This window comes from Pieris brassicae, chromosome 2 (assembly GCF_905147105.1).
Source record: "Pieris brassicae chromosome 2, ilPieBrab1.1, whole genome shotgun sequence".
NCBI lineage: Eukaryota > Metazoa > Arthropoda > Insecta > Lepidoptera > Pieridae > Pieris > Pieris brassicae.
Window position 1 is genome coordinate 12,973,667 of NC_059666.1, and position 24,575 is coordinate 12,998,241.

General features: G+C 33.0%; 1 protein-coding gene across 6 annotated transcripts; it reads left to right on the forward strand.

Moving 5' to 3' along the window:
• The first annotated feature begins 172 nt into the window (after positions 1 to 172).
• On the forward strand, positions 173 to 23,017 carry LOC123719997 (deubiquitinase DESI2). Of its 6 annotated transcripts, none has more exons than XM_045676375.1 (9): positions 177 to 400; positions 908 to 1,060; positions 12,007 to 12,134; positions 12,677 to 12,829; positions 13,056 to 13,145; positions 15,232 to 15,283; positions 16,170 to 16,258; positions 19,080 to 19,162; positions 19,677 to 23,017. In XM_045676375.1, exons 2-8 carry the CDS (start codon positions 935 to 937, stop codon positions 19,156 to 19,158), a joined length of 717 nt encoding a protein of 238 aa, XP_045532331.1. In that variant the 5' UTR covers positions 177 to 400; positions 908 to 934; the 3' UTR covers positions 19,159 to 19,162; positions 19,677 to 23,017. The 6 variants fall into 6 exon arrangements, with proteins under 6 accessions (XP_045532336.1, XP_045532331.1, XP_045532335.1 ...); XM_045676376.1 differs by lacking the exon at positions 177 to 400 and adding an exon at positions 465 to 686; XM_045676379.1 differs by lacking the exon at positions 908 to 1,060 and having other exon boundaries at positions 181 to 400.
• Positions 23,018 to 24,575: the final 1,558 nt, after the last annotated feature.

A 24,575-nucleotide genomic window follows, 5' to 3' on the forward strand; every position in this document is an offset into this window, starting at 1 on the left:
GTGAATTTTCATTGAAATAAATATTATTCGAAGATAAAGTTTAACTTCGGTGATCGGTCGGACGAGAACCGGTGTATTCAACATGGTATGGACGTTGTCGAGGTTTAAGTTTTCTGTCATGTGTCACTGTCACTGGCAAGTGTTATCAATGTCAGAAGTAAAAAAAAAGTAATTTGTTAATTGTTATATATTTAGAAAAAGACAAAAATTATCTGCGATTTATAAAGTACAGAAAATAATTTGAGGTTTTTTTTAATCCGTAAATATTTTGATTATATTTTTACAACAAAATTTATGAGATTTCTTATTATTAATGTCTCCTATGCCAAAGGATAACAAATAGCGTGCAGTTACTCCAAGAGAAAGTTCAAAGTGCCATTTCACAAAGCAACACACTGTGGTGAGTGAATGAATCCTTTTGAATTTTTTATATATCGAATACAACAGTTTGAGTCACATGCGCGGTTATGCGTTACCATATTCTTATTATTTCGGTTAATGGGCAGTTATACTATTTGCATACAATACATTTTCCTCCTGCCTGATAATAGTATTAATTAGAATTGATAAAATATTCAATTATTCAGTTGGTAGTGAGTGTTTACGTTCAGTGGTTTTCTATAATTTAGTGGAATAACGCACATATGGAAACAACACCATTATTAAGAAATGATAGTGAGGATGAGGTAACATCTTTCTTTATTCACTTTGTTTAAAACAAAATGTTTGACAAAGATCCAGCCTTCATGACTGGTATTTTCATACAATCTTGTTATTATTATATACAATGTTGTTATTACTACAAAATAGATTTCTCTAGAAGGCTTCCTCAAATGAAAATACTAGAGGATTCAAACAGATATGCAAATAATCTTACTCTTCAGTTAAATTAAAAAAAAATTCACAGTACAAGACCTAAGGAGTATGTGTAGAAATGAAGAAATGTGATGTATGTCACCACTCTGAGAGTGAGACTCGAGATCGTTCCGCAAATGACAGAGATCCCTTGATTAAGGGTCCAATTGTCTTACCTGAGGATCCTCACGATAATTTGAATTTAGTAAGAGTAACATAGATGGTTGATCACTTGCCAAATATGTTTGATGTCGTATTTATATTAATCTGTAAATATGTTTTGCTTTTATAGTATTCAGCCATGACTTATCTTAAAGGGACGGTGAATTTTCAGGTGTAACCCTGTGGTAAAACATTTAAAAGGAAATTGTCTACAAACTCCATTTTGCCTCCTCTTCATAGACTTAGGTTATATATTAAAATTATAAGTTCTCACTTTCTATTATGATATATATTCTATTATGACATATAAACTATGTTTAAAATGTTTTCTACAATAAAAGTTCACCATCCTGTTGATCACACATGTAATTTTACTTGTAGTTTGTAGAAATTGATATAATAATTGGCTAGTTGTATCACAATTCATAGTAGTCTTACAAGAATGTTATACAGCACTGCATGTAAATATTGGTTAGTCAGTTCCTAATCTATTACATATATATGTATTTAAAGAAACACATTTACAGAGCAAAATGAAGTAAAAACAATTAAGATAATATCAGTAGGTCATTAGACTATAATTCATTATCTCCTGGAAACAATGCAAATATCAAGCATAAAATGTAAACAATAGTGGTCATGTTATTAGCGTGTCATATAATTTAAGCCATTTTCTGATTAAAACAGATTAAAAACGAGATAATAAACTGGATAATTGACATCCCTGTAAGCCTATCTTATCTATGGTTATTAAAAGAAAAAGAGCCAGTGGCCTGTGTAGCTCTTATTTTACATTAGTTTGAAATGTTTAAATGAATGGTTGTATTGTATTGTGTGATTGCTAGAGTTTGTGTTAACGTTATAAACGCGCAGTTTTTAATAATTAGTATGAGAAAGAAGATTTATGTCACACAACTTCCAAAGGTAAATAAATAGGACTATAGACTTTAGTTAAACAAAACCTACCACATTTATACTTTTTATATAGCTATAAGAATAATATTTTCATGTATTAACTAGGTGATTCCTAGAACTTCGTTGAAATATAGATAGCAGCCGGTTCTAAGACTTACAGAATATGCATAAATAATTTCCTAAGAATCGGTCGATCCGTTTCGAAGGAGAATGGGAACGAAATTGTGACAAGAGAATTTTTTATATATAGAGATATATTACATCAAGTTTAGTCGTTATACATAAATATGATGCTGTAATTTAAGATATTTAAATAATTTTCGCAGAATATTTGACTTATTTTTGCCGACATTCAAAGTATATTTCAATTATATCCTTAATAATACGTTGATAATATGTGTTCCAGTGTATTTTGTATTATTCATCTTAATGTTCTGCAGCATAGAATAATGTCCAACGGCTACTCATAGCATATAGTTGTTTAATAATAATCTTATATAATTGCTTTAATGTGGCCTTGGAAGTCCTTTGCGGCATAGTTGTAGTTAGTTCTTCAAGGGCAAGAAGCTATGTAGACCTTAGACTAATAATTTATTTAAAGGTCGTCTGTCTTAACGACTAGGCCATTGTGTTCACACGTTTTTATAGGGCAACAATGGCTACATTTACAATTTTTTTTAATAGACCTATCAATTTTGTTAGTCCTCTCGCATCGCTTAGACATTGGCTAGTTCGGTTGTCCACGTGAACAGTAGAAGAAGCAAAGTAGTTATGAGTAAACGATAATGTCGAAAGTCAAACCGGAATGATTATTTTAAAAAAATATTTAAAACAGGGGTTGTAATCGTTGATACGGTTTTTTCGAAATCTACTTACGATTCGACAAAATTACGCACTGTATTTCTGAGTGCTCTACCAAATTGTACTAATTTCCTAGCCGATATTTAATTTCGTTGAAATTCATTATATATATGATTATATGGAATTATGCCATTTGGGACCTTTTATGTACTAATTAACTTGGACACTGACGCACAGCCTCCTGGTTTCCCTCACGACCTCTGACTTGTATCGGTCAAGTGTTTATTAATATAAGTCAATACGTAATTTATTAAATTATATAGAGAATACGATAATAACACAATAGGTAAAAAACTAAAGAAGAAAATCTAGAATTTTGATTTAAAAATTATTATAGCAGTAGATTTAACTTTATGCCAGCTTCAAGTAAAGCGCTTTAGTCCACGTGTAAGGCCGATAAGGTTTTATCTATGATAATTTAAAACTATTAAAGATTCTGTATACGCTTACACATTTGATGATTTAAATTCGTCAGAAAATCGGACTTCCTTATTAATTAAACAAATTACAACGTGTTATTTGGAAGTAGGAAAGAACGGTTTTTTATTATATTTCATAACTTAATTTCATTTGCAATTTATCTTGAATCATCAAGGAAGGAACAAACAGTGTAATTAACTTATATGTTTTATAAGTATTTTCTATGAATTATGAAAACAATAAATAATGAAGTAACACTATGCACTAAACGCATTAAAGGTATATATTATTATTAACACTTAAAATTATTTACATAATTCTAAATTTTTTAATTATTTACCGACGTTTCGCGTGCGTGGTCACGGTGACACAGTCAAAAAGTGTTTTTCTTAATGTGTAAAAGCTATTTTAACAAAAAACAATACTACATATAATTATTATATTATTAAACCTTTTTTAAATAAATTAATCAATAAATCTTTAAAAATGTGACTATGTACATATATGTACGTATGACAAAATATATTTAAAGCCTAAATTTTTTTAAAGATCATTTACATACATTCTATCTTGAACTACAAATTTGAATACTATTTAAACAATAAAAACGTCATTCATTCGCCTCTGTCATGCCAAACACATCGCAAATAGTATATCGATATAAGTGTGTATATACGGGTAATAAATAACTAGTCTGGCCATAAATACTGTTACATAATAACTTTTCTTTTCAACTTTTTAATTATTTCGATTTTGTTGTTGTATTTGATTTTACGCCATTTCACATATTTTTGCGTGTTCATTATCAAATTACAATATGCAATGGGGTGTTAAAGAAAATAGAATTGCAGTAATCGCCTTGCACAACGTGGGTATGAAGCCGTCGCGCGTCCGTCATATTCTAGATATCCGCCGTATGTTCGTTTATCGTACTATCAACAGATACAACAACACTTCGACGGCGAAGACCAGAAATAATGATTAAGGCGGCCGCGTGCTGTTAGAACTACAAAGCTTGCTAATGTTGTTAAAGCCAGAATCCGTCGAGACCCCAATAGGAACCAAAAAATCTTATCGCGAGAAATGAAGATTCCCGCAAATATATTTTTGGAAACAGTGCGTAAACACATAGATTCGTGGCCAACATATTAAAGGGTTGTATAAAACCAAAGATTTCGATTAGAATAATTTTATTATTTTTTGCGGAGACTTTAATAAATATGTAGGTGTTAATTTTAAAAATATTACATTACTTCTTCAAAAAATACATTTTCATTTGTAATAGAACTTATGGTTGGACTAGGTACACAGAGGCCATAAGTTATGTAAATAAAGTATTATTATTATAAAAGAGAGAATACGACTTCGAACCTCTCAACATTATTTAAGTACACATGTCATACGTGTCCTAGTTTGATGAAAGGAATGTTAATTGCTATGTAAGGAATGAATGCAATGTAACAGTTGAAGACAGTGCTTACATCTAGCTATACTGTCGGGCCGTAACTCCGACGATTTAGGAAATTTCCGACCATTTAGGAAATCGCCACGCTTATATTACTAAGAAAGCCTGAGTGAGCAAAATCTACAGCCTTGGCTCGTACATGACTACTGTCGTATAGTTATCGCGAAATCTGTGGTCAAACATATTTCTACAAATTCTTAAAAGGCCGGCAACGCACTCGCGAGCCCTCTGGCATTGAGAATGTCCATGGGCGGCGGCATAACTTAATATCAGGTGATCTTCCCGCCCGTTTGCCTCCTGTTCTATAAAAAAAAATATACACACGAAATTTTGCACTCGTGCTTGATTTCTTTTTTATTGACGTTCATAAGTGTACATTGTGTTACCTATATGAATATTTTGACTGTGAATTAGATATCAACACTATTGCATTCATACTCATTAAACTTGTTTTTCAGTACAGTCAATTTTAAAGTCTAGATGTGGTAGTTTCTACTTTCGAGTGCTCTCTGTTAAAATCTTTAGACCTTTGAGGTCGCCATTTCACTTCGACGACGCCTTTTTTGACGAACTTGGCAATGTTTCAATGCCCCCGTGAAACGTTATAGTTGAAATTTTGAGCTTATGACACTTGAATGCGAGTTCTTTAACTGCTATGGTTTTCTGATCATTTGTTTCGTGTAAACTGGAAGTTTTCAATTCACAGAAAAATACTTTTCTCTAATCTATTAGGTTCACTAGGATAGCTAAGGCTTGATGGTCTACGTCACTTTGAGGGGATGTTCGTTCTTTTACGTCGAGTTTTAGATTAGACTGAGCGTTTTCCAAGGCAATTTTTGCCGCGCACCACCGCTATGTGGAACAGCAGCTGCCCACTGAAGTATTTCCTGCCCGTTTGCTCTATATAAAAAAAGACATTTTTAACGTACGTGCCTATTGTTAATAGTATTGCATATACATATATGCTAATTTAACATAAGTAACTTTTAATATTATTCATATTTACTTTTTTATAGATATTATATCTTGAGTGTTCCGCAACGTCACTTTAGTTAGAATTAATAGTTAACCGAGACATACTATGTTGAACCACACAGTTATTTGAATATTATTTATGCCATCTTTCTATCTCGAGCTATTTGCATCCATTCAGGGCTTACTCAGGACTCTGATCTTATTTTTGTATGTCTTACCTTACCTACCTTTTTAATGTTTAGCATACCTCTTTGACATGTATTTATATTGTTTTTTGTTTTATTAGTAAATTTCCATGTTTGACATGCATATGTCACCCATAACTCTCTTCTTAAGCATTATAGGCATATCACTATTTCTTGACAATACCAATATTTATTCTACGTACTTCTAACTCTTCTCTCTATTACTTGATCATTTCTGTCGCTGCTGAATCCAATTTGTTTACCCAAGTAGATCTAATTTGCAACATATTCTAACTCATCATTCCCAATTGATAGCAATACTAAGTCGTCTGCAAATCTTAGATGGTTTAAATATTTGCCATGGATGTACAAGCCTTGTCTTTTCCAGTCTAGTTTACTAGTGCTGTTTTCGTATATATGTTTTAGTACAGTTACGTATTTGATCTCTACATTCTGTTTTTTGTGTTTCCCATATACTTTCGTGAGATACAGTATCAAAGGCTTTTTGGTAGTTTATAAATGCAATGTAGAGGGGTCTTTGTTGCTCTTGATATTTTTCTATTACTAGTTCTAATGTATGAATGTGGTCAACAGTAGAAAACTTTTTCCGAAAACCAGCTTGTTTCTTAGGTTGGTCCTGCTCTTTGGTTGCGCTTATCCTGTGGTTTATTATGATAGAGAAGATTTTATATAAACTTGGTAGTACACTTAATTGCCTATATCTTTAGGGTCTCCTTTTTTGTAAAGCAAGATAATAATAGATTCTGACCATTGTGATGGGTATATCTATATATATAAAAGGATGTAGATTTTTCTTATTCTTAATTATCTTATTTCTTTTTCAGCTTGTAACAAATGAGACAAGAATAGGTCTTGGTCTAAATTTATTACGTTGTTCTTTTCCAATTCTGAATGCGTAGTTAATTTCAGTAGTTTCTACCGTCACTATTTTACGCAGGGTAGATACGATGGTTTCTACTGCAGAGTTGGTTTGATCTTCTTTTACACCATATAGCACAAGATTCTTACGTTTTCCGTTTTTTTTCCTAGATATTCAACATTGTTTTCAAATTTCTCTACTTAAGTTTTTAGCGTATACAAGTATTTGCAATTTCTCTTCCAGCGTTTCAGTGATGTTTTTGGTTACTGTCATTTGTTCTCTAATACGATTTATAAATTCCTTCATATCATTTTCGATTTTAGTTTGTATTCTGAGGTTCCTATTGTTATTATTTTAATTAGGAATATTGTATAAAAACAATGAAGAAGAAAAAAAACATATAGTTATAAATAAGCTCTGGTGGGTTTGAACTCGAAGAGAAGACAAGACTGCATGTCCTTCGAAGCCACGCGTCGTTTGAAATCTTGGTTGAAAGTAATGTTCATATCACGCCGTAAGTCGCGTTAAGTTAAAGCTGACTCACAGTTGTTTACTGTGTACACTTTGTTGACGAATAATAATTTCAACACATTGATTTAATTTCCTTAACGTTTCTCGACAGTTCTTCGGTTAAATATTTAGCAATTCAAGTTATTCGTTTAACTTCTGACCCTTTTTGTTGGTAAAAACTTGTTTAAAAATAACCGAATATGTTAAAATTCCGTATATTTACGAAATTAATTTATGATTTAACACTTCCACTGCTATGTCACGAACTCTCACTCGTTTGTCTCACTTTTTCTACTTTAAAATCAGATTGGATGTATATTTATATCTTTAAAACATAAATAAACACGACATGATGTGCGTACTGACCGTGCCTACCCGCGTTTTTTTTCTTTTTGTTTTGAATATTATTAATTCCATCTTATTCTCTGTATGTCTGAATATAGGCTGAATCTAAAATGGTGATAGAATTTAAACGATATCGTAGAAGAAAAAATGTGTTTCTATTAGTTGCATTTGTTATGGACGTTCAATATTTACCGAAATAAGCGGAAAATTTTGCAAAATGTAAACACCAGTTTATATAAATTAATAAGTAGCGTACTGATTTTACATTGTGTATACATTCATATGAAAAAAAAACCAGTATCAAGGGTATAATTATTATACCACGCTTATTTTTTCTATTTGATTACCTACACTTCTATAAATCACGTTCCAACTAAGATTATCTAGGTATCTAATTTATAATACCCAATGGTTTAAGATTCAGGTTGAATAATAGTATTTTTTTGCAAATAAAAGTACATATACGTATCGACACTATATAAGAGCGATCCTGTGTTGTATAAAGACAGTTAAAATTAAGCGATTGAGTAATTAACATGAGTTTTAAAAACAAAGTTGTCATTGTAACCGGAGCAAGCGCAGGGATTGGGGCCGCTATAGCAGTTGCATTTGCAAAAGACGGCGCTAGCGTTGTTTTAGTTGGGAGAAATGATGTGAATCTAAAGAGAGTTGCAGACGTATGTAATGCATCTGGTTCGACGACTCTTATTGTCAAAGCGGACGTGTCAAATGGTGCAGACCTTGCAAAAATAATCCCGGAAACAATCGAAAAGTTTGGTAAATTAGATGTACTGGTAAATAATGCTGGTATACTTCGGAGATGTAGCCTTGAAGCTGGATCATTTGTTCATACGTTTGAAGAAATTTTGGCTACGAATCTGCGTCCCATTGTTACGTTGACTGAAACGGCAACACCATACCTGATTGCTAGTAAGGGAAATGTGGTGAACATATCGAGCGTTGCAGCAACGAAGGTGTTAACTTATGAATACACGGCGTATAGTATGCTGAAGGCTGCATTAAACACCTTTAGTAAAGGCGCTGCTCTGGAACTCGGGAAGCATGGTGTGCGTATAAATTCCGTTAGCCCGGGGCCAGTTAAAACTGAAATATTTGCATTAGCTGGAATCAATGTTCCACATGAAGAAATAGGAATTACGACAGCTCTAAACTGCTGGGGTGAACCAGAAGATATCGCTGATTTGGTGTTGTTCATAGCCGGTGATAAAGCGAAGAGTGTCACCGGTTCTAACTATATAGCGGACAATGGATGTTTGTTGTATTGAATTTTTAACGTTATTATTAAATGTATTATTATTATGTGTTAGCTGTGTGCCAGTGTAAATTTCCGAGTAGTATTTAAAAACTTAATTTAATTAATAATTCTTGCAATAATTTGTGCTTATAATGAATATTATAAAATTTAATTGAATTATGGTTGCAAGAGCGTTTATAGGTACTATATGGTACTGACTTCCTTTTTGAAAATTGTTAAAAACAGTGCGTTTCATTGTTCATATAACGTTTTTTGTTCGACGAAAAAATGCTCGCTGAAGATTTAGATTCGTTCCCTCTTACTTGACCTAAATGAAATCGGTATTTGCCAAAATTGGATATAAATCACACTGTAGACCCATTTATCGCGAATATTGTCGGCTATTTATTAGGCTATAAAGGGCAATAGGACAATGTGCCATTAGGCATAACGAGAAAATGAAAGTCAGATTTTCGTATTACTTTATATTAAATGAAAACACAATTTAAATTTTTTTTTGGCGTTTAGGGAGCGTTCAAGTAGTACGTACCGAATTTTGAGAGGGGGTGCTCTTGTAAAACGTTAGGATGCGGGGCGGGGATTGAATTACGCGTTATTGTTAATATTATTTTCGACTTTCCAGTACTTTACATCACATAATGGTAAGTTTAAGGTTTAAACAGTCACTGGATCACGAAACGTTTTACTATTGGAAATAGAAACGTTACAGAGCGTTTCATGGGGGGCGGGGGGTGTTTAAGAATCTCCAAAAATTGCGTGACGTAATACATGAACTCTCCCTTAGACGCATGTGTAATTTACCAACAACTTCAATCAAATAAGTACAAAATATTAATTTGCGTACCGAATAATTCTACTTTTTGCAAATTCAATCAGATACCGGAAATTAATTATGATTTTTAAATATTGGATCGTCTCTATCGTCTAATTAAGTTTTCCCAACCTGGGCCCACGCCCACAGTTCGAAAATATATTCGTATTATTTGGAATTTGAATTTCACTTTTTCATTATGTATTGAAAATTTACTTACTGTGTTTCGTAATATTTTTTATATTAAAATTTATGTATTTTATACTTTGTATAAGAATTTTATAATGGCTAAGTCATTCCTCTTCTCTACACTACACTAAAAATTAAAACGTTTTGGAACCACAAACGGTTTATACTGGAGTCGTTTCATTTCTTGGCATCAACAGTTTTAATTTTTTAAATCCATTCGAGTTCAGTTGTCTTACTGCTGGAAAGCTAAATTGTTATTCGTCATTTAATCCAGCACTGGTATATTAAGCAATGTCAAAGTGGGAATGCTATGTAATGCATACGATATAAATATAAGTACAATTCCATGTATCACGTATTCAAACTTTATCTTCATAGATTTTTTCGTACTTATGATAAAACAATGAAAAAGGCTCCGGTATTAACGGAAAAGCTATGCCTCTTGACGCTGATCGCTCGTTCCACCTTATCAGTTGGACGTAACTATGTGATAATGTAACGTAACGAAATATTCTCCATATTTCATAAAATATTTAAAGTATGCAGTTGATTTTTGTATGACATTTGAATTTTTTTTGTTTGTTGAATGTTGTACGCAAGTGAATAGGACACGTTTTTAAATAATGTGTTAACATAATTATTTAAAAGTAATTTAAGGAATTAAACTTACTTCTACCTGTCAACTTTGATACCAATACTCAAAACATAATTGGTGATATTTTGACTGTTCGAAGTCGGGGGTGGAAAGTGATTTGTGAATAAGGTAGTTTAAACTTTCCACATTTCAATTTAATTAGAATTATAACCAGATATTTTTATAAGCATGTATAAATGATACCTCTACGTACAACGTCTTATCTTGCTAATTTTTGATAAAAGATTAGATTACAGTGTCCATAGAAGTGTTTAAAAACTAAGAATGCGTATTACAAGCTAAGATAATAATGGTGTTTCGAAGTAATAAAAACATAATTGAGAATTAAAAATGTTTGAAAATTCCTGTTTGAAACATAAAGAAAGGTTAAACTTTTGTTTATAAACGCCAAAACTATTGAAGCATTTTTCACCAATATTAATAAATAGGAGTCGAGGATCAAACAAAAATGTTGCAACAGCGGAAAAATCTATATTCTTTATATCATTTTGATAGCCTCTGTTCAAATATTCTCGGATAATCGAGTTCATTTTTTTTAAGCGACTATAGGCTTAGAACTTCAGGAGAGGATGAACTTTCCGGGGAAATTCGGGAAATTTAGGGGAAGATTCGGGAGAAACTGAACACAAAGGAAAGGATAAGGGATTTACGATTGGTTGGAAATGCGCTAATAGTATATCTGTGTGCATATGCCTGATGATATCTTAAGCCAGATATATAATAATTAGCCATTAGCGACAGCTGAACTAGGGCTAGAGACAAAATCACTTTTCGTCAGGCGTGACCCACTAACGCTGAACAAATTTGTATGAAAATGGTCACGTGACAAAGCGGGAGCTAATGTCATTCCCATTCAAAAAGTTATTTTGCCTCCCCTAGATATATGATATAAAGCATATATAAAAAAACGTTTGTACATCATAGATAATTTTGAAAATGAATCCTATACTAGAGCCTTACTACCTATTTAAATTTTTAAAATGGATAGTGATCAATTTGAAAGACTCAATTAAATGTATTGTAGATAAAGACTTGCACATTATACTTTGCATGTAAGTAGAAGTGCACTTGCATGGTAGTTGGTAGTTAGTACTGGTGATTGTGCGAGGCTTTTGATGTACAGAGTAGTGTACATCGTGTAATTAAACTTTTAAAATTGGAACGTGGGTTTTTGTGGTTGTAGTCTGTGCAATGTCACTAGAATATGCTGTTATATATGCATTAAACAATGAGCGGGAAACTATGTCTCTAACGACTGAATTGATTTTGAAAATTCATAATTAGTAGAATGAATTTTTCCGCGCAGCTGCACCTGCAACAGCTAGTTTGAGATTATCCTTGATTACAAATATTATATCATAAAATATTTAATTCTAGTATTACTAATGAATTTCTTCTTTCTTGAATTCTATTATCAATCAATTAATTCACAAATTTATTAATTAGTAAGTTCCTATTGACTACAGTGTCTATCGAATCTGTAATAAATTTTCCGTTTTCAGTCTTGCGGCATTTGCACGATGTTTCCGTCGTGCATGTCGATACTGCCAAGACGCAATGAGCCTCGGCCCCCAAGACCGGGACAAACGCCGGTGGTCCTCAATGTATACGACATGTATTGGACGAACTGGTGAGACTTCTCTGCAACGAAATTTATATTAACATAATTGAATAGTGATAACATCTAGATACCGCATTTACCATGGAGGGTGTTTTGAGGAGTTGTTCGGAATAATACCTGCACCGGAGATTCATCATCAGACGTCAAGGCACATATACAAAATACCATCCGTATCACCTCGACCTCTGTCGTTCCACAACTGAGCGTTTTTTTTTTGTCGCGCACCACCACTATGTGGAACCAGCTGCCCACTGAAGTATTTCCTACCATATTCGACTTAGGTTCCTTAAAAAAAGAGCGTACCAATTCTCAAAGGCTGGCTACTGTATTTCGTACATAATTTCCCAGTAATTTTTTTTACTAAGTGTAACTAATTATGTATGTTGATTTGGGCATTATAATGAAAAAATGACATATCTAAATCGAAATATGTTATGCGTCATGTCATTTCTGTACATAAATTATAATCGTTTAGTATTTTCATATTAAGTAACTATACACTCTGAATATAATGATGAATAAGGTTTTTTGAATAGAGATTGTGTATGTAGGTATACAGCCGGTGCAGGGGTGGGTGTATTTCACAGTGGGGTCCAAGTACACGGGTCAGAATGGGCGTATGGGGGTCATCCGTACGCGTTCACGGGCGTGTTTGAGATAACACCACGCGACGAGCGGGAATTAGGCGAACAATTTCGATTCAGGTAAAGTGTCGGCCAATCTTTCCATTTATTTGAATAAATTTCGTTTTTATTTTCAAAATTACATTTCAAAAATTTGGATAGTGATCTTTCATCTTTAATTGAGATCTTGACAGCTGATTGTTAGACTGAGGGAACGTGAACTGACAGGTTATTTAGTTTCTGGTCTGCAAGTAGCACTTTTTGGTCAACGTGTATAATTTATGATGATAAATATTGTAATTTACAGACAAAGTGTACATATAGGATATACAGACTTCAGTGAAGAGGAAGTACGGAGACTTGTTACTGAACTCGGCAAGCAATTCCGGGGTGACAGGTTAGTACTGTAATTTATATTTATTAACGAATTAAAAGGAAGTGTTTGTGACACATTGATGTCTGTTACGAAATGTAGTTACTGTTAAAAATAGGAGTTAAAAATCGGACTGACGTCGAAGCTGGGGAGCAGTGTTGGCCTAGTGGCTTCAGCGTGCGACTCTCATCCCTGAGGTCGATTCGATCCCCGGCTGTGTGACTTTTTTTCTATGTGCGCATTTAACATTCGCTCGAACGGTGAAGGAAAACATCGTGAGGAAACCGGCCTTAGACATCAAAGTCGATGGCGTGCGTCAGCTACAGAAGGCTGATCCTATCCTACCCCTACCTGACCTACTTGCCTATTAGATTAACAAATGATCATGAAACAGATACAGAAATCTGAGGTCCAGACCTAAAAAGGTTGTAGCGCCATTGATTTATTTAATTTACTTTTAAGTAGTGATCCAAACTATGAAACATTATTCGTAAAGATTATAAAGATACATATCAGCATAAGCCTAAGAGACTCAAGTTCGGACGGCTCATGTAAAAAAAATATATTTTTTGTCATAAGAAATAAAGTTCTTTAAACATTAAAATAAATTATGATTTTTATATCATAATCTTAATAACCAAACCAAGCATGAAAATCAACGGTTAGACTATATCATAATATTTTCTGGTAGTCCAAACATCCCCTAACATATACATTTGCGTATATTTATTGTATATGTCAATGTTTACGGCATGGTAGCGAAGAACACACACATGGCGACATTTGGAAGCCTTTGTCGAGAGACAAGCGGATTAGTGCTAAAAGTTAATAATTTGATACTTTTTGACATTCAACCTTTTGTCTTCAGTCGCCGTGACCACGCACGCTGGTAAAGCACTCGAAACGTCGGAAAAAAACGTTAAAATTATGTAAAATAATTATAAGTTTATAAAAAAAGTAATAAATCTAATCATAAAAAAGAAACTGTCTATTTTACTTATTTGCGTCCGTATGTCATAAGCGTCACTATCTGTCTCGCTCACATTTTATGCAATGTCTCTCTCCATCTTATTTAAACCACGCTGTGGTCATTAGGAACGTTTTGGGTGCGCTAGAATCATTTGTTGTAATTTCAAAGAGATTGTTAAAAACAGACTTTGTTTAACAAAAAAAAAAATCTTATGGCCGATCTAAGAAATAATGGACTCAGTGTTATAATATGTAGAATCCTTATTAAATGCGCTAACTTTTAAAGCTACTTGCCAAACTGGAGTAATACATTTTTTTTTCAGGACGATCAGTTGAAGTAGTGCGAAAATTAATTTTGAAAACTTGGTACGGTATAAAATCACATTTTCCTAAAAGTTGGAGTGATCAGCACAGAGTTTAGGATCATAGTTTACATAAAACACTATTCGGGATGACGTAAGAGAAAAAAAATTGGCAAAAAGTAAATATTTGTAACAACAGGAATGAAAAAACTGTCACATGGTGTGCATTTTCTGGAATAACAAAAAAATATCCATAACTTCAAAAATACATGACTTATTTTTATTTTTTAATTTTTCTGATAACTGGTGTGGCATTACCTATGAGAAAATTTCGACTTGACGTCGACTTTTGGGACACCCTGTATATAAAATTCTCGTGTCACAATGTTCGTTCCCATACTCCTCCGAAACGGCTCGACCGATTCTTATGAAATTTTTTATGCATATTCAATAATTCTGAGAATCGGCTATTATCTATATTTCAAACCTCTAAGTGATAGGGGGTGAGGGTGAGGGGTGTCCACGCCAAGTTTATTATTTTTTAGACAAAATTATTTGTTTTACTTTTTTATGATACAACGTACAAAAATACATACAACACCTATTTTTATTATAGTAAATAGTTATTTCCTATAAATAATATACATGAAAAAAACGACGTTTGCCGGGTCTGCTAGTAATATATAATAGCTTCAATGCGTTAAAAAGTGTTTTCTTTAAAAGTAAATAATGTAAATACACAATACATTATGCTTATTTAACTACAAATGTTATTTTTTAATTATGTTTATAAATAATTATTCATTAAAAATACACTAATTTATAATATATCTTTCCAGGTATCATCTTATGAACAATAATTGTAATCACTTCACGTCTGCCTTTTGTTTGGTAAGTAATTTTAGTACACTTCACGTTCACGATGTACGGATAAGTTCAAAATAAGTTCCTAATAAGCTATTTATTACTTATTGGTAGGATAAACACTATTGTTGCGTTTCACGACTGACAGATATCGACATTCGTCACATAAAGTCCATCATAAGTTATGAGTCCGAGGAAACAGAACAAAGTTTCTTATTCGGAACTTTTATGTTCCAAATAATTTATGTGTTGCATAGATATTTGGTACTTTATCCATACATTGTGAAACCCTAAATTTAATCAATAAAACTGTCTTGTAAGTTGATTCCGGATTTTAGTAGATGCAGGATCCAGCTTCTTATCATTAAAATATGGATATATTATAAGATTTTGTAAGGATTTGGATAAGGCCGCCTTTTGCATCTCTTATATTTTGTATACACATGTAATGCGGTTTTTATTTTGTTATTTCGTAATCATACAGCTAACACTAATTATAAACATATAACAAAAAATAATGATACTAAAGATATAGCCAAAGATGGAATACATAATATATACAAAAAGGTTCGAACATTTTCGAAAGGAAAAAGTCTATAAAAATAATTAAACACATTTAACCTAATCCGGCTACTCAGCTGTGTGATGCTCCTGGAGAGTGCTCATGTTGCAGCTTATTTAACGCTATGGATATTTTTCTATATTTTACACCATTTAAGCATATAGTCGAGGACTGGGGATCCTATATTAACTAAACTAATGTCTAACCAGCCAAAACTTATAATATTATGATAAAGCCTAAATCTTAATATTAACGCCATCTATGAACGAACAGTAATTGAAACTTGTTGAAGATATTACAACCAAGCATTAAAGTATTGTTAGGTGATATTAATTTTTTTTTAATTTTCAGGCGCTATGTGATAAAGACATTCCGGCGTGGGTGAATCGCCTCGCGTATGTCAGCTCCTGCGTGCCCTTCTTACAGAGGTGTTTGCCCAAGTTAGTGCTTTTCATTGCTTCAACTAATACTAGATGGCGTTAGGCTAATGCTTTATCTATTAAATATTAAGAACTGCATTTGTTTATTTGTAGAGCATAAATACAGCATAGCGGTAATCTGTATATATTATATGGCCAATGTATCTATGTAAATAATGTATATTCACCCTACAAAAAATTAAAAAGAAAACTTTGCACGGACTTTGTGAAGTATTCGTATACAATAATATAGCAGAAATGTTTATTAACACGCACACACAATATTAGGAAATATAGATAATGGCGTGAGAGTGATTGGTAAATTAGTTGACGCTTTGTCCCGCGTTGTGTACGATGCGCAAGTTGTCCCCACTCCCATGTTTAATGCTCAAGAAGTTTGCCGGTACATGTACGCTTGCTGTGGACACTCGCGACTAGGGTTGCTACTTTTTTTTGCAATTAAAGAACATTGTTACAATAAAAAAGTACATACTATCAAAATAAAGTACAATTTACTTTTATTTATTATTCTATATAAAAATATATATATTTTATTGCTTTTGCTGTTTTTATTAAATAAGTATCGACTAAACAATTGCACAGCATCTTTATAATCTATGATTAGACATCGATTTAGCGTCAATCGATAAATTCCGTTACGAAAAAATATTTACGACTAAAACACCACGCGAAATAAACTATTTTCGTGTACTTTAGTATAAAGTACGGGTGGCAACCCTACCCGCGACACAGCATTGATTTTGGCAAGGCCATTGGGGATATGGACAGGAACGTAACATATAAAAAAATGTACTTGATACTATAACTTGTTTCTGTACAAAACTTTACGTTTAATATTAGGTCCTTACATATGAAATTGGCGTTTTGTCGTACTGGCCACTTTGACCTCAACTACCTCCTCTTTGGTTAGGAATTTCAAATTCAAATTTGTACAGCTATACTCATGTATTTGTGCTTCAATGACCGTCATTCATTTGTTTTTTCTTCTGGTTTTTTCTGTTTGCGTCACTCATTTTACAAAATGGAAAACTTAAAGTATCGCATTATTTACGAGTACGAGTTCCGCCGTGGCACTAGTGCTGCGGAAACGACTCGAATGGTGAATGATGTGTATGGCGGTCATGTTGCAAAAGAAAACACAGTTCGTTTTTGGTTTCAACGTTTTCGTTCTGGAAATTTCGACCTGCAGAACAAGCCCCGTGGACGGCCTGAGACCCAAGTTGATAATGAAGTATTAAAGGCTACTGTGGAAGCAGATCCATCCCAAACCACGTCCGAGTTAGCTGCAGGCTACGGTGTTAGTGATAAAACTGTTTTAATTCACTTGAAGCAAATTGGGAAGATTAAAAAGCTTGAAAAAAAAGCACGAATTGACTGAAGCAAACCGGCAAATGCGCGTCGACTGCTGCGTTACATTACTGAACCGGCACAATAATGAAGGTATTTTAAAACGAATCATTACCTGTGATGAAAAATGGATTCTTTACGATAATCGGAAGCGCTCAGCGCAATGGTTGGATCCTGGCCAGCCAGCCAAATCCTGCCCCAAGCGAAAATTAACCCCAAAAAAGTTACGACAACGCTAGACCACACACTGCACAACAGACGGCTACCAAATTAGAAGAGCTTCAATTGCAATGTCTAAGACATCCTTCGTACTCCCCGGACCTTGCTCCAACAGTTTACCATTTTTTTCGAAATTTGGACAACTTCTTGAAAGGGAAAAAATTTAACTCTGATGGGGCAGTCCAAATCGCCTTCACAGATTTTATTGATTCTCGTCCGACTGGTTTTTTTAATAAAGGGATCAATGAACTACCTATGAGATGGCAAAAGTGCATAGAAAACAATGGTTCATACTTTGATTAATTAAATATATTATATTTAAAAATATTCGACTTTTTGTTCCTCCCATACAAAACGCCAATTTCATATGTAAGGACCTAATATTTGTTTTGTTCGACGTTTTTACGTTCTCTTGACAGCTAAGAGTTAAGTTTAGAATGATTTCGGGCTTTATTTTTGTTATCGTACAAATTTTTTGCACAAAACCCAACAAAATATTTTGTTTTACTCTCTAACATCACACACACATATAAGGAAAGTTCAATACTTATTAAAATATGTTATAAAAAGGATGTTCACATGTGTAAATGACATGAGAACTTAAAAAGTCCAAAGTAGATCCATGCAACTTGTTCACAATAGACTAGTTCGCGATATTGACACAATTCTTTCTGTCAAATTGTGTTTACGCTGTGATGAAAAGAGATGAGTACTTAAGTAGACTGGTTTAGATTTTATAAGGTGAATAATCTTCAATGAAAGTTTTGAAAACTAAATTATCCCTGTTCGTAATCGTAGGTATAGTAGAAAAAGTTCGTCTTTTAAGTTTATATTTCCATTGCCTAAAACAATTTTGTAGGAAGACTAAAACCGCTTCGCAACTATAAAAAACTGTATTTAAAAAAAGATGCTATAGTGTAATACTTATTATACATATTCTATGCTTTTCTGTAGAGCAGTGTTAGTTCTAGTGGCTTCAGCGTGCGACTCTCATCCCTGAGGTCGTAGGTTCGATCCCCGGCTGTGCACCAATAGACTTTCTATGTCCGCATTAAACATTGGCGATGGCGTGCGTCAGCCACATTATATGCTTTCCGTGTAAGATGCATTCGTTACCTTAACGAAATAAATTTTTAGGAATGAACAAAGATGAATATTTTTTTATGCTTTTTCACGAAATACTAATATTTTTCCCTTTCAACCGCTATAGCTCAAAATGCTTTACTATACATATAATAGTTGTGTGTTGCGCTAGGGAATGGTTGACGCCGGCCGCGTTGCAACAGTCGCTTGCCGTGCACTCGCGCTCCTCGTCGCCCATCACGCCGCAATAGCACCGTAAGTTAACAAACATACACACACACTCCTCACAAAGACACATACTGTCATTACGTATACAATTATGTAGCAATCGGGCAGGAGACTCACGTAATGTTAAGTGATACCGCCGCCGATAGACACGCAATGCAAGGGGTCGCGTTGCCGGCCTTTGTATAATTTGTACGCTCTTTTCTTAAAGGGCTCAAAGTAGCATTGGTTCGGAAATACTTCAGTGTGTAGCTGGTTCCACACAACTGCCTTAAAAACGCTCTCTTGTGGACTCTCTTGTTTGATGATGAAACTTATTTTTTCCCCCAACTAACGACCATACCATTTAGCGGTCTGATATGAGCCATTGTTACGTTAATTGTATAAAAACTTTGTTAATTGAACACGCAAATCTCTCTGGAATTTTCGTAACTGATTTTACGGGACATTTCGTTATAATATTCGTTATTAAATTTTAACTTTTAAAAGTTTTTATATTATTTTTAATATATAACAGATTATAACAGGTTGTTTCTTTTGACAGACGAGGAGCTGCTTTGACGCAGACAGACAGACAAAAGTGTTGTGCGTTTTAGTGTTTAGTCTTAGTTAACAATAACTTTGGCGCATTGTCAACTTGTACTTAGTCATCGATGCGTTGTTTTGTATAGGAATATATATTATTACTAAAGAGTTATATAATGCGCGTTTAAGTTAATGAATACGCGTTTGTCAGGCACAGGTGGCTGCAGGAACACAACATACAGACATCGGAGGTTGAGAGGTTGTAGCGCTGCTGTTTCATATTTGATAAGTATTATTGCAGGCTCTATAATTAAAAACTAAAAATAACGAGTTGCCAAAATCAACTCTATTTAAGTTAAAATAATATAGAAGTGGTTCGTAACGTTATTGTGACATCTTCTCTAAAACTTTTACATAATTTTGAATATTAGAAATTGTTCACGTAAGAAATTTTAATGACAGGTTTTAGGATGAAATTAATAGAAAATTGATAACGAATGTTTAAATCATACTGAAAAACTGACTTCAAATCCCACGTAACTTTAGTAAAGATTTTTATGTATAAATATGTTATATTATGCGTGAGCCCCTCGTTGGCAAACAATGGTATTGAAATTTTTCGTATTACTATAGATAAATCGAGTGATGATTTCATATTGCAGTCTTTATAATTTAAAGTATAAATAACGAGTTGCCCAGATCAACTATAAATTTAAACAAAAAATATTGTTAGTAAATTTCTTAACTATTTCATAATGATTTCTTAGTAATAAACACAATAATTACAAGGTAAACGCATCGGAGTGACATAGGTTTTAAGTGTTTTTGGAAATGATTTTTATAAGTTAATAGCTTCGCGGATGTCGGGCGCCTTAAAGAAATTACCCTTAGCCTCTACCCTAATAAAAATAGTTGTGCCTTAAAAACAAGACTTATACCGGACGCAGCTACAATGCACTAAATGTTAGTCGTAAGTTTTGTATTTTCTTTCTGCTACCGCTCAAAGTATAGTTCCTAAATTAAACATAGTTTTCTGATAGTTATTTGGTCGACCAATTCTAATTCTATTATATGTAACTTTGTTTGCGATCTGACGAACCATTTTTTCCTTTTGCTATCAAATTGCTTGCTATTTAAAAGTACTTCCAGAACTTTCTTAGGCTCTCTTGTCAAAATTTATGTTGAGTATCCAGAGATGTTTGTATCAGCACTATAATTACGTCTCTATTGCTACGTACTAAAGTTTATTTTATTATAATTTGTTTTGACGGCCAAATGTATTTCTCTCCCCGATTGGTGACCAAATAATTAATTAGATAATCCCATAACATTTTCTCCGTGGTATTTCTTAATTATAACTTAGCTGTAGTTTTCCGTCCGTTTAATTCATTAGAATATTTCACTCATCACTTTAATGTAATCATATGCATCACACGCGTTGGGATATAATTATTAATATTATTTTAGGTATTAACATTTTTTTAAATATAAATACGAAAGTTACACCATTTTTCTCTTCGGTTTAGTCTAACACTATATATTTAAATAGAATTTTGTTTCTATATCGAGAATTTATTTAATTAATAAAGCGATTTAAAGTTAAGAGACACTCACAAATATTTACAGTCAATACTCAAATCAAAGGCCTAGGCCTTCTGCGTCGCTCGATTTAATCGTTTTTTTCACAAGATCTTAATTATGTAATATACATGAATTAAAATGAACATTTACACAATCTAAATCGATTATATCTGTTACAGAAGTTTACAGTACAATATTTATTTGTATGTAATTTATTATGTAAAGTATATAACTATATCCCACGCTTTCATATAATGTAAAATATAAGTGTTTTTTAAATAATTATTGTGCCATGTTGTTATTCTATTCAAATTAAGGGTGTCATTTAGATTACTAATATCGGTATTATTCATAACCGTACTATGAACAAGTATTAAGTGTTTTGTTTTTGGTTATTGGCTATTTGAGGCTTTGGTACGGATTTGAATAATACACTTATTGATTTTAAGTAGTTTTAAATGGAATTTGTATAAATAAATTCACCAAATGTTTATAGCAAAGTGTTGGGTTAATAAGTCTAATCAATTTAAAATCATAAATTATTTATCGCTTTACTTGGCTCCAAGTATTTTAATAACGCTTTTTCGAACGCATAAACTCTTCGGAGCCTTGTTCTAACATAATGAATGAACGAATCACTTATCAAAACTCAATTCGGTTCGACTCTTTATTTTAAAGGTTCTATATAAGATTGTATGCCTTTGTTTTAGGCAAATTGAAATTCGAAAAAGCTGAACGCCAGTAATGTAAGGCACTCGAAACGTTGAGGTAAATTCGCGTTTATGTGCATTAAACGAGTTACTTATTATCTGACGGATCTGAAATTTGATCGGATCCGTATACAAGTTTGTCACGTGATAATAACGATTAACCAAACATAATGATAATAATGCGTAGGGTTACAAAATAGGTTAGGACATGCTGTAAATAGTAACTTGACAATGCGCCAGTGAATTAGATATTGTTGTAATGGAATGAGCCTCATTTGTATGCCTTCAAGTAGATGGCGCTATAATAAATAAAAATATCTTTTTTTTAACAGGTGACACTTAAATGCCAAGCTGAAATATAACTTCTAATAGCGCCACCTATTGGGATTTTGTGTCGGGTTTTAATTTGATAAGATTGTAATATAAATACATCGCGTATTATGTTAGTTTTTTTAATAGTTCGCAATTTTCTTCGTATCGATTTTTTATTGTATACAAATTAATTTTCTGTGTAATAGGCCAGAAGCCAAAGAACATTTTTACAGTTCTTGAGTGGCTTAAAACATGACAAACTTAAACTTTATTAGAAGTGAACAGATCAAAGTGTAGAGACAAATATGGCCTAGGTTTAGAGAAGTGGCATTCATATTATTATTTTATATTAAAAACATTTAGTGACAAAATTTTAGCAAACTATTTTAATGTTTGATTGTACTAAATTGGCATTTATTACTTTTAATACGATACTCGAACAATTATTTTTTAATTTTCTCAAAGCCTGGAGGGAAATGTTTGTCGTAAGCGAAGATAGTAATGTGACTTAGTTACTTTAAGGTATGGTTTGGATAAAATCTCTATTTTATTATTTCTATACCTAGGTTTACTGTTAAGTACTCATTGTTATGAAAAATGCTGGATTCTTGTATGTTGTAAAGGTTATTTGTGAAATATGGGAACCCAGTGTAAAATGTTAACAAAATACGTATGACTGAACGATAAGGTTTTCGGAAATATTGTAACATTAAAAATATATCGGCATTAGAGTTTTGAAAAGTAAACAGTTTTCAAATATATGTGTTTCACTTGTTTGTTCCAAAATCTCTTTTCAAGTAATCGATTCGATGCTAAGAAAGTTATGGGTGATACAAGCAGATTGTTTCTTATAGTCAAAAAATAACTATTTATTACGACTATAATAACGGCTGATGTACATAGACAATAGACATGTTAAGTGAGAATAGTTGTACGGTTCCTGGGTCAACGGGATGCTTCAAATAATAGAGATTTATTGATTTACTCTATATTTACCATTCGCGTGTTACAATAGAATATGAGCGAAATAATGACGTGCTAATTGCTATGTACCGAATGAATACAATTTAACAGTCAAAGAGAGTGCCTACGTCTGGCTATGCTCTCGGGGTGTAACTCCCATGATTTAGTTAATCGCTATGAACAAATGTAGAAGAGAGTGCCTGCGTCGGGCTATACTCTCGGGACGTAACTCCGACGATTTGGGAAATCGTCACGCTTATAAGTGATCGAAATGTACATCCATGGCACGTACAAACATAGGAAATCATCATGTTTGTAAATGAGCAAAATGTGCGAGCCTTGGCACATACATAGGGATCATCACGCTTATAAACTAAGAAAGCCTGAGTGAGTAAAATGTACAGCCTTGGCTCGTACAATAGTCTTACCTAATAACATTTTAACAATTACAGCTTTACCAAACTTAGGTGCCTATATGCCAATCTCTGCGTTTTAAATTATAGTAACCATTTTGATGTGACTCTTTATTTTTTGTACCACCTTATCAAATACAAAAATTGGCTAACGCCAATACTGCTTTACCAGTTCTAAGTGGAAATAGTAAGTACAAAAAAAAGGTTATACCTAAAAGCCACGTTACCACATTTACTTATTGGAAAAGGTCAGGATTGCAAAAAGGATTAAATCTAATGATGATCCATGTGAGTCATGTGACCAAAAGGTAAACGTTGAGAACTGGTCCTCAATACCGTAATTCACAAATGAGTAATCTTATCAGAAGGTATTTACAAAGCATTTACTGCTCCATTATATCGATGCACCTATTTTTACTGTACTAATTAATAATATTTCCGAACGCATTCTATCTAATTTGCTAAGTACACCATCTAGCGATTGCTCACGGAATCACTCCGATTCCAAAGTCATGCTGCACTGTTTAAACAATGCCTAACATAAATTTCGACATTGTCTATGGTGTGGTTGGGGGATTCCCTGAATGATGTATTAATGTCTGATAGGAGTGAGTGGCGTTATTTTGTTTCATTTTATATTTAAAATTGAATAAGATAAACAGAAGTTTAGATATTTTCGTTTTAACATTATTTGATTATGTCGAAACGCACCTATTTAAGTGGTTCACAAAAAAGAAACAAAGAAATAACGGAAAAACTTCCAAAGCTCACTTCGTTTTTTACGGTTGAAGAAACAAATAAGCCGAATTATTCATTCTCATCACGTCAAGACAAAATTACTTCTGAATGACACCAGGAAAAAGACGTTACGTGTGACGAAAATGACAAACACACATTAGATGCTAAACCATCGACTTCAAGCTACTGTGAATTAATAAC

Coding starts and splice junctions, on each gene's coding strand:
- LOC123719997 (XM_045676375.1), top strand. CDS start 935: ATGAAGAAATGTGATGTATGTCACCACTCTGAGAGTGAGACTCGAGAT. Junction 12,830..13,055: donor GGCGAACAATTTCGATTCAG/GTAAAGTGTCGG, acceptor TGTAATTTACAG/ACAAAGTGTACATATAGGAT. Junction 13,146..15,231: donor AAGCAATTCCGGGGTGACAG/GTTAGTACTGTA, acceptor ATATCTTTCCAG/GTATCATCTTATGAACAATA.